We start from the raw sequence: 13,643 nt of genomic DNA on the forward strand, positions 1-13,643 counted from the left end.
CATGGCCCTGGTTCTACTCGCTGAATCCCTGCCAGTATCATGCAGTTGTGTAGTTGACCCTGACCTTTGACCTCTATGGGGAAAGGGGGTAACAGAGATCATTTCTCCTTTGGGAATCTACAGGATATCCCATAAACAGAGACTTCCTGGCCGACTGTGTCGTGGGAGGGCTGCAGGAAAAAAAAAAGAAAACAAAACAAAAACCACATGTAGATCCAATAAATTCTTTTTATCGATTTTCCAATAAAAAATACATTCATACAGAAACTATTTTACAAAACAATTTCAAATGAAAAAATCTTGTTATGCCATAAAACAAACAAAAATAGAGCCTCATATTTTTATCTCCATGTTTATCCAATAAAGATTCTCTAGCTAAAGATAGGGCGTCTTTGAAAAGTTGAGAGAAAGAAATCACATGGCAAAAAAACAAACAAAAACAAACAAAATAATACTTAGCGGGCAACAGAATGCTAGATTATGACAATTCAAGTGTCCAGAACAATTCACATCTGAATTTTTTTTTGTTGTTTTGTTTTGTTTTTTTTGAAAGATGATAGGCCACAGGTGTATACGCAATTGATGCCTTTTTTTAAACATACATCTGCTTTACCTTTCTCCAATCAAATCAAAAACAAAGATGTTACAGAAGCAACTGAAGGAGAATGGAGTGTGTCTATTTTACAATAATTCTTCAGCCTCTTGTCTTTATTGGTTCATATTTAGAAACAACACACTGCACTTGTTTTTGGTCCCATACCCTTTCAAAATAGAAGCTTCCTTACAAAATTCTCTTAGTTTACAATGTACATATCTTTTTCATTTTTGACATTTCTCAGTGTACGGACTTTCTTTAATGTAGACCAGGTTCACATGTACAGCTGTGAGACTGACCACTGAGTGACAGCCATCAACAAGTTTCATGACCACTTAAACCAGCCATACCCTTAAAGCAGATTTTTTTTCAACACTCCCACATGTCTTACTTTTCAACAAACATATTATCCAGTAAAAACACTGTGGCTCCAAAATGTTTTCTAGAAACAGGGAAAATGGTGATGGAGTTCATCCGATTGTGAAACTGAGAGGAATTCGATAAACTTTATCAACCCACAGAGTGCGTTGAAGTCATGTACAGTTAACTAAAGATAAAACATGCATATAGTGAAGTCGGTACAGACATACATCTGGTCCTGGTTTCACCTCAGTTCACCTGCAGACGCATACAGAAACCTCTAGGCCTGCAGCACAGCTAAGCTGAACTGGTTAGACCGGTTTTTGGTACCATTTAGTCAGATCACGGGTTGTTTAAACCAGGGCTGAGTAAAGATACTGACTCACCCCGAGGGCGAGACTCACCAAGACATACAACACCAAAACAGACTCATGATTGAGAATGTCGTCATCCTTTTCTTTAAAGACTGTAAGCTTTTGACACATCGACGGACATAAATGGCCCCAGCATAAATGTTTTCTTAGCAGTAACTCTAATTTGACACAACCATGGAGGCTGAGCATGCCACATATCATGAGAACATATTTCCAAGACTCTGTACCTTTGACACTAAGTTACAGTCCGACTGAAGTGCATCCACGCCACTTTATACTACATAGTAGTAAACCTTTACAAAACTGAGTCGCTTTTTCAAGTGCTCCAAGATTTTGTCTCAGACTCGGGTCATTTTTGGAGAATATGATTTAGTTTTGAGATAGTTATGATATGTTCAACAAAGAATGCACAGTAATGTAAAAATGGCAGTCATTATGAAGCTGATATTTAGTTTTTTTTTTCTTCTTTTTTTTATTGAGGAGTTTAGAAGAGTCTGGCGCGAGACAAGAGAGCAAAGGTGCGACTGTATGGATCAGAGCCTTTATAAAGCAATTCAATAACGCACTAGTGCATTCGCAACCTCCGTTTGGTGTGTGTGTGTGTGTGTGTGAGAGAGAGAGAGAGAGATCTATTTAACAGGACAAGGCCACTTACATAAGGCATCCGTAAGGTCAACAGTGCATTTACAGATAGAACTAAAGAGAAGAGCAAAAGTGAAGAAAAAGGAACAAAAATCCCATGATCAAGACAGTTGCCAAGCAATAGTGGTATCCCCAACTTATCAAGAAAATAAAAAACCAAATGACTGCCTTATGTGTTTTGTACAATACTATGATATTGAGTAATATGAAGGTAGCTGCTCTCGAATGGAATTTTGTTGTCCTATAAGCAAACAGGTGAGCAACACATCCCCAGATCCCATGCAACTTCTGTTATAATGGCAATAACTGTTTGTGTACAACCACTGTTTTTTTGTTTTTGTTTTTTAAGATACAGAGCTTACACAATGGACAACAAAATGAGCTTTATAGCGTGTATGTTTTGAGACAGGCTACGTAATACATTGCACATTTAATAGCTGCACTAAACAAAACGGCCTCCCGTGTTTGAATAGGGAGCTGTAGTTCCACCTCCGGGCAGAAAGGGGGCGCTTTCTAGCACATCAGCTCCACAAAACAAGCCCCTATTCCCCTCCACAGCCAATAAACTCAATCAGCACAGACAGAACCCTTTTTTTTTGCTTGCATTCATTCTCAGTGAGACCACAGATATCCCCCCCCTAAAACCTCCCTCGCATAACATCACACCCTCCACGTCATTCACTCGCAGTTCCACAATGCAAGCTCCATCCGCTCCATAAAGCCAGCACAGGCATCCAGTCACAGGCACTCACAGTCCCCATGCGCACAGGCAAACACACTGTCATTAGAGGAACAGCACCCCCGCAGGAGTCCCATAATCCTCCAGGAAAAAAAGCATTGAACACCATACAGTAGAGTCTCTTTCCATCTTCTCCAGCCCAGATTTTTCCCGGTTTTAAACTCTTTTTTTTTTCTCAAGTCTCTCCCCGCCCCCCCCTCCCCCCCTCCCCCACTTCTCCGTAAAAAGCCTTTCAAGAGCAATCTCCACAGCGAGGTGTTGGAGGCACTAAGTATGGTGCAAATAATAGCCTGCGTTGCTTCATGTTTTTCCACTGACTGGAACACGGCGGTGCCCCTGTTAACGCTTCCAGGACACACCGGGCTCGCTGATCCCCCACAGGTCAGGACAATCAACTGGAATCATCCCTCAGAGATCTCGACATGGAGGCCATCTTAGATGTGCCTCTTCATGTGCAGTGCCAGGTGGTCAGAACGGGAGAAACACCTGAGAAGGGGAAACAGAAAGAAGATTTAGCTGTTGGATTTAAAGGAACTGTATAGAACTTTAACATTACAACAAACCACTATTTGCTATGTAAAGATATAGTGGAGTAATGGCGTCCTTAGAAGAGAATGAAATCACGCTCCCTTTGTGAGTGCTGTAATCTGAGCTTCTCTGTTCTTTGTTGTGGTAGACGGTCCGGCTAAGTGTGCATATCAGTGCACGTGAGTCCCTGTGTGTGTATCCCATTGGATGGCTAATCCCCGCTCACACTGTTGGCTCTGTCAGCACTGTTGCCATTGTTAGCACTGTTCCTGCTGTTAGCACCATTAGCACTTAGCTGGTGGCTCAACCACCTCCACGTTAAGAGCTGTGTGCAGACAATCCTGGCCCAGATTCTGAATCATAGATTCATTTACAGCTCCTTTAAGAATTAAAATGTTTTATATAACTACATTGTTTTCTTTTATCTAGACATATTGTGAGTCGAGAACAGTAAATAAAGTTATTTCAACTTAAGCTGCCTGTCACAAGAATCGGAAAACATGCTGTTTTTCACAGCATTCACGTTTGTCGGCATTTCGGTAGTTAGGTGTCGGAAATTTCTGATTTCTTCTTTGGCGAATAATATAGGTTTGTCCAATGCCAATATCTGTCATTACAAGAGCCACCTAAGTGATAATAAAGCTCCGCTGGCTCACTGAGATGTTGCCCTTTCTTACTCTCTCATAACACCTTCTGGCTTCTGCTCATTAGCGATCCCCATTCAACCCTTCGCTCATCTCTTTGTACTCGACTCTATTTTCATCAACCCCATTGAACTCAACCCCATTCCATCAGTCTGTCCTTGACCCTCACTCACCCCTCCACCTAACATGTCATTTCCATCAACTAATTCACATACATAAGTGGTGGTCTTTATCAGTGAATGAGAGCTTAGCACTAAAGGTAAAGGGAAAGAGATTACAGCTTCAATGTGATGTTGGAAGTTAATATTCTAAAAGGCGACGTGAAATCAAACACTTTGCTCAAGAGACATTACTTGTTGGAGGTCGCCCAGGTTACGTGACCATTTACTGACTTCCCAGCGCTCTCACCTGTCGCAATGACTGCATTTGAATGGCTTTGCTCCAGTGTGCTTCCTGAAGTGTCTGGTAAGTTCATCGCTTCGTGCAAAGCGCCACTCGCAGCCCTCCCATGAACACCTGTAGGGCTTCTCACCTGTGAATATCACCATGGGATGAAAAAATTAGCCTTTATCAGGAAGAACATTCTTTGTCACAAGGTGTTGAAAGATTCTAAAAACACTTTTTGTCCTTGAGAAAACCCTCAAAAACCTGTTTGATGAGAGTTCACCTTTCAATGGGTTTGCAGACATGATGGTATTTTGTCAAGTAACCTTTTTATCTCTTTGTGACCCTCTGATTGTTTGCCCTAGGACACATTTTGAGCTATCAATCAGAATGTCAGAATATCTGAAGTTTATATATGTGGCCAATATTTACAGTTCTTACTTATCCCCGAGGTTTTACAATGCTGATTTCAGAGGAAATATGAGCCTGTACAAGCAGGCGCTAAGCAGATTGAGCTGACTACTGTAAGTTGAAGAGAAAAACAACCTCATGCCTTGTGGGTCTTGAGGGCTGTGGTATGCAGCTTTAAGGAGCTGCTCGAGTAGACGGCTTATGTAATGGGGGCGAGCTGCAGGAAAAAATAGAGCCTGTTCTTAATGGTCCTGAAGGCCATTAACCATGTGGCTAACATGGTCAGTGAGGGATGCCAGGAATGTGACTTCCTCCGTTAATGGGCAGCACAGCTGTAAACAGCCTGGCAGAGGTCAAAGGTGACTCTGGAAACTGGTCACATTTGAACCTCGGAAGAAATGCTGCAAGTGTCCGATTCCCATATTCTTTTTCTTTTTTCTCTCTCTTGTATGACCGTAAAGTGAAGGCAAACGGGAGTCTTTTTCCCATGGTGAAATCTGAGAACTGTTGATTTGTTTTCAGGATCCACATCCTCTGGGTGCTGCTCGGCCACAAAGGAACATCCCTCCCCCTCCTGCCTCTCGCTCTCTGTCTCCCTTCCCCCTGCATGAAGTCATGTTCCTCTGTGTGAATTAGGTCACAGTTGAGGGCATTCCTCCTGACAAACTATTCAAAGTATGTGGGAGTGTTTTTCAGCACTTCACGCAAGAAATCAACACCTAAGTTGATCGTGCTCGCACTTTCCCGTGGTTTGCACTCTTCAGATGAGTTTAAAAAAGTTTAATAACCTGATGTCATAACTTGTCAGGGCAGTACCCCCCAGCGAGTTTACACTCGTGACATTTGCATAGCAGTGATAAAAAACATCTCACTGTCAAGTATCTTTACCTGTGTGCGTGCGCTGGTGTGCTTTGAGGTGCGAGCTCTTGGTGTACACCTTCCTGCATCCGTTGAAGTGACACCTGTGCACCCGCCTCCTGCCGTCAGGCGATGCCTCCCCACTGGTCAGCCCCGACCTCTCTATGCCCCCAGTCCTAATTTTCCCAGGTGAGTGCAGCACAGTCTGTATCCCATTCCACACCTGGGCAACAGAGCCCTCTTTCCCCAGCTCAGGTGAGGACGGGGGTGTGCTGATGATGGCGGAGCCCAGGTCTTCGCCACCGTCTCCCAGAATGTCAGCCAAAGAACTGGAGGAGAAGTCGAGGGTAGGGGAGAGCTCCTCGGAGCTGTCCGAGGCCTCACTGCTAGCGTCGGAGTTGAAGCCGCCGGCATCGAGGTGCTGGCTGTCCTGATTGTCTTCCTCCTCCTTGATGTGGGGGATCTTTGGGTCCGACTCATTTGACTTGTCCCCGCAGGCGAGCATCAGCTTGCTCCACAGGTCCTCCTGGCTCTCAAATTTGAGGTCGGTGGCCGAGACGTAGGGCTCGCTCTGGAGGTACCTTTCAAGCTCAAGGCATGTCTGTGTGGAGGAAAGATGAGATAGCAGTGAGTTTATGGGTGCTCAGGGCCTGAGGCCTGTAACACAATGCTCCCCTTCAACAGGAAAGTCCCTAAAACACCAAAAAAAAAGTGATTTGTTTTCACGGGAAGCACAAACTCCTCTCTACGCTGTGTGTATTCTTAGCAGCAACAGCAGGAGGGGGAAATGCTGTGACACTGTAACACTACTGGCCCTGCTTCCTTCCTGCCTGCAGGAATGAGGCAAGACACAATGTCCTATGCAGAGGATAGTCAAGTACGTTCTAAGGGTGCCCTCTGAGGCCACATCAGGGAAGATTACAAGCACCGCATTTCCTTCTGAGAGCATGCAAGAACAAGGTGCTTTTACCCGCAAACGCTTGCACGGTTGCGTGAGTGTGTACGCGGGTGCGTGTAGGTGTGTGTTGGGGTTGGTCATGAAATTTACATATGCTACAGAGACCCCCATCGGGTTAGAGAAGTGCTTGTAGATCTTTTAAATCTATCAATTATTCAACATAATGTGGATTTAATAATGCATTTGGAGGCATCGCTAGAAATAACATAGCACACCAGGGACCGAGAGGAGGGAGGTCTGGTTCACGGGGGTCCATAAAAAGCCTGGCATGAATACTGCAAGAGCCGCTGTGGATTGTGGGCTTATTTTCTTTGAAAAGGAAGTGAGAGAGCACTTCCTCAACTCCGCTGCATTCAGTGAGCACAGGCCAGATACGAGGGCTGCTAACAGGCCTGTGCAGTTTCCTAATGGAGCAGATTACAATTTGAAGCAAAATTTCATTATATCAGAACTGAATCGAGCAGCGGTGCCCACAGCTTGAGGTCACACGATAAATCTGAAGGGCTGCAAGATGATTAACAAGTAACAAAATCTCCTACAAAATATTTTTCTGTCTTTTTCAAATCTTATTTCAAAGTGAGATAGTGGTGAGTTTGACCTCTTCCAGCCGCTTAAATATCAAAACAAGACTCATAGAAAGGGGGATATCCCTCTTTGGCTGCTCATAAGTCAGTGGTGCATGCAACATAGAGCATGCGTACATCAATGGGCTATTTCCAAAGCGTGCAGACTCAGAAGTAACCTTGATGCATTTCATAGAAACATTAAAGCAACAAAAGGATAAGCAGCAACAATATCAGACTTCATAGCAATATCATAACGGTTTAAAAACTTTGATAAAGAATGGTAAGGTGTTAATAAATCATATACTTAAACTCAGGAACAGATTTGAGGTAGGGAAATGTCACTTCAAGTAATCACAACTACACTTTATGTCTAAAATAGGACTGTAGTGGGAACATCGTAGTAATTTGGTAATGAGAGAGAGTGCATTCAAGGCAAATGTTTCTCGTCAGCAGTGCTGGATAAATCCCAGGCGAGCTTTAAATGCCTGGGAGGGCGACTTGGCCCGAAGCCCAAGGAGATCTGATAGACGGAGAGATAGAAGACTGAAGCGTGCTGCCAATTCATTTCATTTCCCAACCCGAACAAGAAGCGACTTTCGCCCTCCCCTCGTTTCCAGTATAAAACTCCACTGCTCTGTCATCCAGGGGCCGCTTTGTCGAGCCAAATTGGAATAGAAATCAGTCTCTCTCTCTCTCTCTTTCTCTGTCAGTCTGTCACTCTCTCATTCGTGTGTGTGTGTGTGTGTGTGTGTGACAGCGAGCAAGAGCGAGCGAGACGAGAGGAGAGGTAGAGAGAGAGTGGAAAGAGAGGAGAGGAGGAGGAGATACGCGCAAAGACGCACGGATCGCCGTTCAGTCGCTAAATCTGCAGCGCAGTTTTTATTTAATCACGAGCCGATGTGCCTCTACAAGCTGCGTGCATGAGCCGAAAATATCTGCAACAATATTTTCAACAGCAAACCTCACCAGAGAAACATCTATTATAATGCTGAAAGCGGATTAAAACTACAAGTCAGTTCAAAGTGATCATAAGGATATTATGGTAATAAGAAATGAAAATAGTTCCACTGAGTACAACAAGGTACCAAAAAGTCACAGTTAGAGCATATGGAAATTTCATAGGAATTTTGAAGAGATGTGTCATTAAGGGAACTTGCATCACTTCCCCAAAAAAAGCATGCAAGGCGACTTTTAACAGGGGAATTGATATTATAACTGTTGCACTGAATCAAACGTGGAGCTACATAAACAACTTTGACATTTGCACGTCTGCGCGCAGCTGTCACTGGAGCGCAAGTTTCCCGAAATCGACCCACATTCCTCCTACCTCCACATGAACCAATCGCACGGGACGATCTGTCAAGCTCAGATGGAGGGAATGCCTCCTTACCTGCTGCCAGTACTCTTCCAGAGATGGTAAAGCTGAAAAGTATCCGGTGTCGTGCACAATTTGGAGCTCCTGGAAGATGCTACACATAGGGATGACATCCATTTCACTCCTAAGATGCAGCCACAAGTAGAAGCGAATTCAAGCTTGTAGAGAAAACGAAGCTTGTCGTGGTTAAAGAGAAGCTGGAGTCTTGGCTGTATTTGCATGTATGATAGTCTGGAGTCGTGCGCTTCGAGTGGAGGTTTTGAGCGTGTGACGCACCGAGAGCGCACAACACTGAACTCTCCAAAAGTCCGTCAGCGCACTGTAAACTTCCCCCCCGATTCAAAATTACAGACAAACCCACCCCCATGTGATTACATTACGTTTCGGCACGTCTGCCAATGGGCTCGCAGGAGCGCACCACCCGCCTACCAGACCACCCCTGGCCAATGCTGAGCCAGAGCCGACTCATCCTGTCTGTTGTGGTTGGTGCGCGGTCCGAAGCGTCCCCGGCTCCCATTGGGCTAAATCAGCGCTATTTTTAGAGCGCTATATAAGCCGGAGTCCTCTCGTACCAAAACGAGGAAGTCGACTTTTCTACTGAACCGAGTGTGAGTCGCTCCGGAGAAGCACAAGCCGCAGGAGAAGCGCAGGCTGCTGGCGGCGACTGTGAAGCGACGCTCCAGTCTCTAAATAGAAGCACTTCTTTGTTGTTATTTCATCACACATACACCACGGACATCGTTGCCCTTGGCGACTCAAGTCTTCTGAATGTAAAGTGGAAAAGTCTGCCAAGACAAACTCACATTGGTTGAGTTTTTCTCCTGTCTGCAGAGCGCACGTAACATATGGAGGTGTCTGCAAAACTCAGGGGGATCGTCAAAGATCTGATCAATTTCTGCAGTCAGTGAAACAAATCAGAGACACTTCTTGTCTTCATGGCTGTCCAGAGATCCATGAGGATTATTATGAGTCTCCCTGTGACAGTGGAGACAGTTTAATAAGCTATTAAATTATAATAGAGTTGCCATAAAGATGATTATTCTCAAAATGCTGTGCAGGTTATTGTAGTGGCAGCAGCTTGAGGCATATCATGAGGGACAGGTTTGCTTCTGCTGGAGATAACGTGCATTTCAGTGTGTGTGTGTGTGTGTGTGTGTGTGTGTGTGCTGCAAGTGTGTGTGTTTTAATCTCAATCACCTGTGGCTCCCTCTTTCTACGAAAGAGAGCTTACTTCTCTCGCACCAAAGCAGGTTTACTATTTATGATTACCATCACAGAACCACATTGCTAGTTTACTTGTTTCCTCTAGAAGCATGAAAGAAGAGGAGGTACAAAAAGAAAAAAAAAGAGCGCGGGCCACCCATGGTGCATGGCGATTTTCTAATATAAGATCCTATTATATACATCTCACAGCTCTAGAATGACAGTTTATAAATACACACCAGCACTCTTTCCAGATTTGCTTTTTTTCCCCTCTCCTTTGAATCATTGCTCTGCCGTGATCAATGCTAGCCCGCTTCCCATCACCCCCAGATCAAAGAAGCATGAATATTAATCAGAGGGTAATTGGCCTACATGTTGATATATGAAGAGATTTATGTCCTCCATGTGTGCTCTGCTTCAGGCTTTATTACGCTGTTAGCATAAAAACTTCATTTGTAAAATGTCATAATGTCATAAAATCTCAATAGTTCATTATTCCAGGGCTTTAAAATACAAGCGATCCAGTCTGTGAAAGAATTGGTTTTTATTTTGTTAAGTGAGGAGTTAAATTGCTTACTTCCCCTCAGCTTATACGACAAACAACACCTTAATTAATTTGAATTTGTGCTCTCTATCGGTCCCAGCTCTTTTTCAGTGGAGAATATCTAATTTAATCTCACCCCATCAGTCAAAACACTGACTAATGCTGAGCTCACTAATGCGAACATACAGTAGCTTACATGTGAGTCAAACTACATATCCAGTTACATAAGATGTGGGATAAAGTTGAAATCAAGCGAAACAACAGTGGCATTGACGAGTTAAAGGCAGGCAATGTGACAAACAACATATTTGGAACAGAGCACCATTGTTTGACCCATCCGCCCGGTCGAGCGCCTCCACAACGGAGTTTCTTTTGTTGAGATCTCAGCTGTGGGCACATTTGCAGCACTCAGCAGCATCACATTCTGTCATGAGTCTATGGGGTTTGGGGACAGAGAGCACATGGACAGGTCTGTTGTGACACGGATGATAAGTAATAGAGGGGAAGAGTCATGCTTCCCTAAAGCATCAATGATTCATTGTTGACCTTATAAACAGTGTAGAGGCACAATAGAGCATTTATATCAATGCACAAACTGTATGTACCCTCTGTAGTAAATAACCTACTTGCAGTTAAATTGATGCACACCTCACTCTCCAAAAACCTGTTGTAGTTCTCTCAGTGTTAAGTGAGGAAAACATAAAAATCATAACCAACCAATTGATTTAAGTCTGCACGTAATGCCCTTAACAACAACACATGCAGCACTTGAATTCCATTATTATTAGTATCATGGCTTTTCACATGTGAGTTTCTGTTTTGAAACTCACGTCAGTCTGTGTCTGCACCGCTGTCACCTCAAGAATGCAGCACACTCACCAGCTAATTTTTCTAAAGTGACACATTTGCTCCGTCATCACTGAACACCCTTTGTGCTTTGTGAAACTCTGTATTTAGTGCCATCAAATCAGATTCCTGCACATTTCCTGTTCGCGGTAGTAGAAGTCACCCTGACTTCTGATGCACAGATAGCATGAGTCACACGACTGTATAGGATCAGTGCAGTTGCTACGAAGCAGTGACTGATGTTGGTGGCAATGCACGTGGGATGCCGGCCTGTGACAGGATGAATCCATGGCAACAAAATAACAAGCATAAACAGCAAACAGATAAGCAGTGCTGCTCTGTCGCGCTCAGGCCTTGTTTGTGTGAGTATTTGTATGTCTCGTGCACTGTGCTGTACACTGATGGCTTTGCTTACTCGAGAATGTGTTTCATTGATTGCCACTTGCTTGATTAAAAAAAACAGAAACAATATTGGTGCATAAATGTATATTTTACAACATATAAGAATAATACATCACATACAGAACGAGAGCAGAGCAAAATCTGTCTGTTATATTTTACTAAACATGTTCTCTTCTTTTAGATTCTATACACATTTATATAGATGCGCTACAATCATATCTTTGCACAGCATCCAAAACAACAACTTTAATATTTATACCACAGCTCGAAATGACATAATCAGCCAGCACAAGACATGCATCGGCCACATAGTTAGAGTTCTTTTGTAAAAGTGCAACCACAGAAAATGTCAGGGATCAAGCAGAGAAAACAAACCAGTGCTGTTTCTCATCCAGCACACACAGTTTAAAATCCTGCATTTGGAAACCATGCCAAAAAATGGTCACTCACTTTTAATTAGCTGTCCTAAAATTCTTTGCACAGCAGATAATGGCCAGTTCTTAATTTGCAAACAGTGTCTGGCGTCTGATTAGAAATCCACGGTCGCAATTAGGCTAAAAAAGTTTTGCTGTTGCCATTTGGAGAGGATCGTCACATAGCATAATAACAAATAACAATGAGTTAGAAGCTGTGCGTGCTGTTGTGTCTGCGCTTTTGATTGATCGTCTCGCGAACGCATGCCGTTTGGTACCATTTGGATGCATGAGAGAGTTGATTTTGCTAACATATTCAGCGTGTGGCACCCCAACTGCCTGTCACTTGAATCTAATCAAAATGCTAAGATATTCAGAGCGAAGAAAAGTACAGTATGTAAAAGTGTAGAGCAGGCACAATGAGCAACAGTCTGTGGAGGGACTCTCAGGCAAAAACAAGCAGAGTTAATGTAATTGGTTCATTACATCACATGTCTTAGTGATCTTGGGTTTTGATGCGCTGGAGATGAATAAGAATCATAAGACCTAGGGTCATTAGAGGGAATGGATTCCTGTCTTACAGTTTCAGTGTTTGGAGGAGCAAACAGATGACAGGAATGCTGCTTTAATTCCTGAGGGAATTCCATGAGACATGTTCTTACCCTCTCAGCACCTGCACTTTAAGTATTTTTGAACAGGGTTTTCACTTCCCAACAGTCCAACAGTACAGGGTAGTTATGTTGGATGACCTGAGTGAATGTGAAGCTCAGAGCTGAACACGAGGAAGCAGACTTTCCCTAGATGAGTAATAACTGTGAGGGGAATCAGCAAAGATCTTAAGTGATGTTTACATGGTTGCATGAAAACAAAGGCCTTGGTGCCCGTGGGCAATATTCAAAACATAACCAAATACAGAGAGAAAAGAGCTCTCTTAAGGTACCACATTTGTTTTTAAGGGGTTTGGTTACATGAGGTTTCAGAGAGGTACAAGCTTAATTCATACTTGTGCACTGAAGCTTTATGGCATATAGCCATAGAGATAACACTCAACAGTTATACGGGCAGTGTTGCCAGATTTGACCGACACCAAGTAGCCCAATCATCGGAGCCACAACCCTGTCCTACTGTCATAAAAGAAGCCCAATTTTATTTATTGCGGATGTCTTGTTTTTCCTCCATCCAACATCTGTTGCAATAGATCCAATTTCAGAACTCATCAGCTATCAGTCTATTGATGATAAGCCTCATGGGGGAACAGCAAATATTTCCAGAGATTGGGGTTAGCAAGCGAATATGTGGGCCAAGACTTTCTCTTCCATGCACTGTCCCCTGTCTCGACTAAATTTTATAAACACATATCTGCTTTTGAATTAATATAAGTTTAAGGGGAAAAAAAATAATAAAAAGTTAAAGTCAAATTGTCATCAAACGATAGGTGATGGGTTCCAAAATTACATTTCGGCCAATGCGTTCTGCCTCTCCACATAGACTGCTACCTGCTTAAACGTGATTGGTCCGGAAACTGCAAATGGAAACCAGAACAAGTCTGATACCAAAGTCTTGTTGCCTACAGAGTTATGTTATTAGAGATTATAACAGACCTAAATGTCATTTGGTTTTGTCATATCAGCCATTGCCTGTTGAGCCTATTGAACACCACTAATCTCAATCAATCACAAGCTGCCCAAAACCAATAATAACCAATCAATTAATGGTTGCAGCTGTGATTGGTCTATTAGAGTGCTTGTGTTTTCTTCAACAAGTTTCCAATGTGGGTGACTGTTGATAGTAAAGATGACGT

The 13,643-nt window shown here is 43.3% G+C and overlaps 1 protein-coding gene across 1 annotated transcript; it reads right to left on the reverse strand.

The window, feature by feature from the left end:
- Nucleotides 1-210: 210 nt before the first annotated feature.
- On the reverse strand, nucleotides 211-8,770 carry LOC125901877 (Krueppel-like factor 6). Its single transcript, XM_049597859.1, has 4 exons — nucleotides 8,450-8,770; nucleotides 5,566-6,136; nucleotides 4,291-4,414; nucleotides 211-3,196 (listed from the first exon to the last, which is right to left on the reverse strand). Exons 1-4 carry the CDS (start codon nucleotides 8,549-8,551, stop codon nucleotides 3,145-3,147), a joined length of 849 nt encoding a protein of 282 aa, XP_049453816.1. The 5' UTR covers nucleotides 8,552-8,770; the 3' UTR covers nucleotides 211-3,144.
- Between the last annotated feature and the right edge of the window lie 4,873 nt (nucleotides 8,771-13,643).

This window comes from Epinephelus fuscoguttatus, linkage group LG15 (genome assembly GCF_011397635.1).
Source record: "Epinephelus fuscoguttatus linkage group LG15, E.fuscoguttatus.final_Chr_v1".
NCBI lineage: Eukaryota > Metazoa > Chordata > Actinopteri > Perciformes > Serranidae > Epinephelus > Epinephelus fuscoguttatus.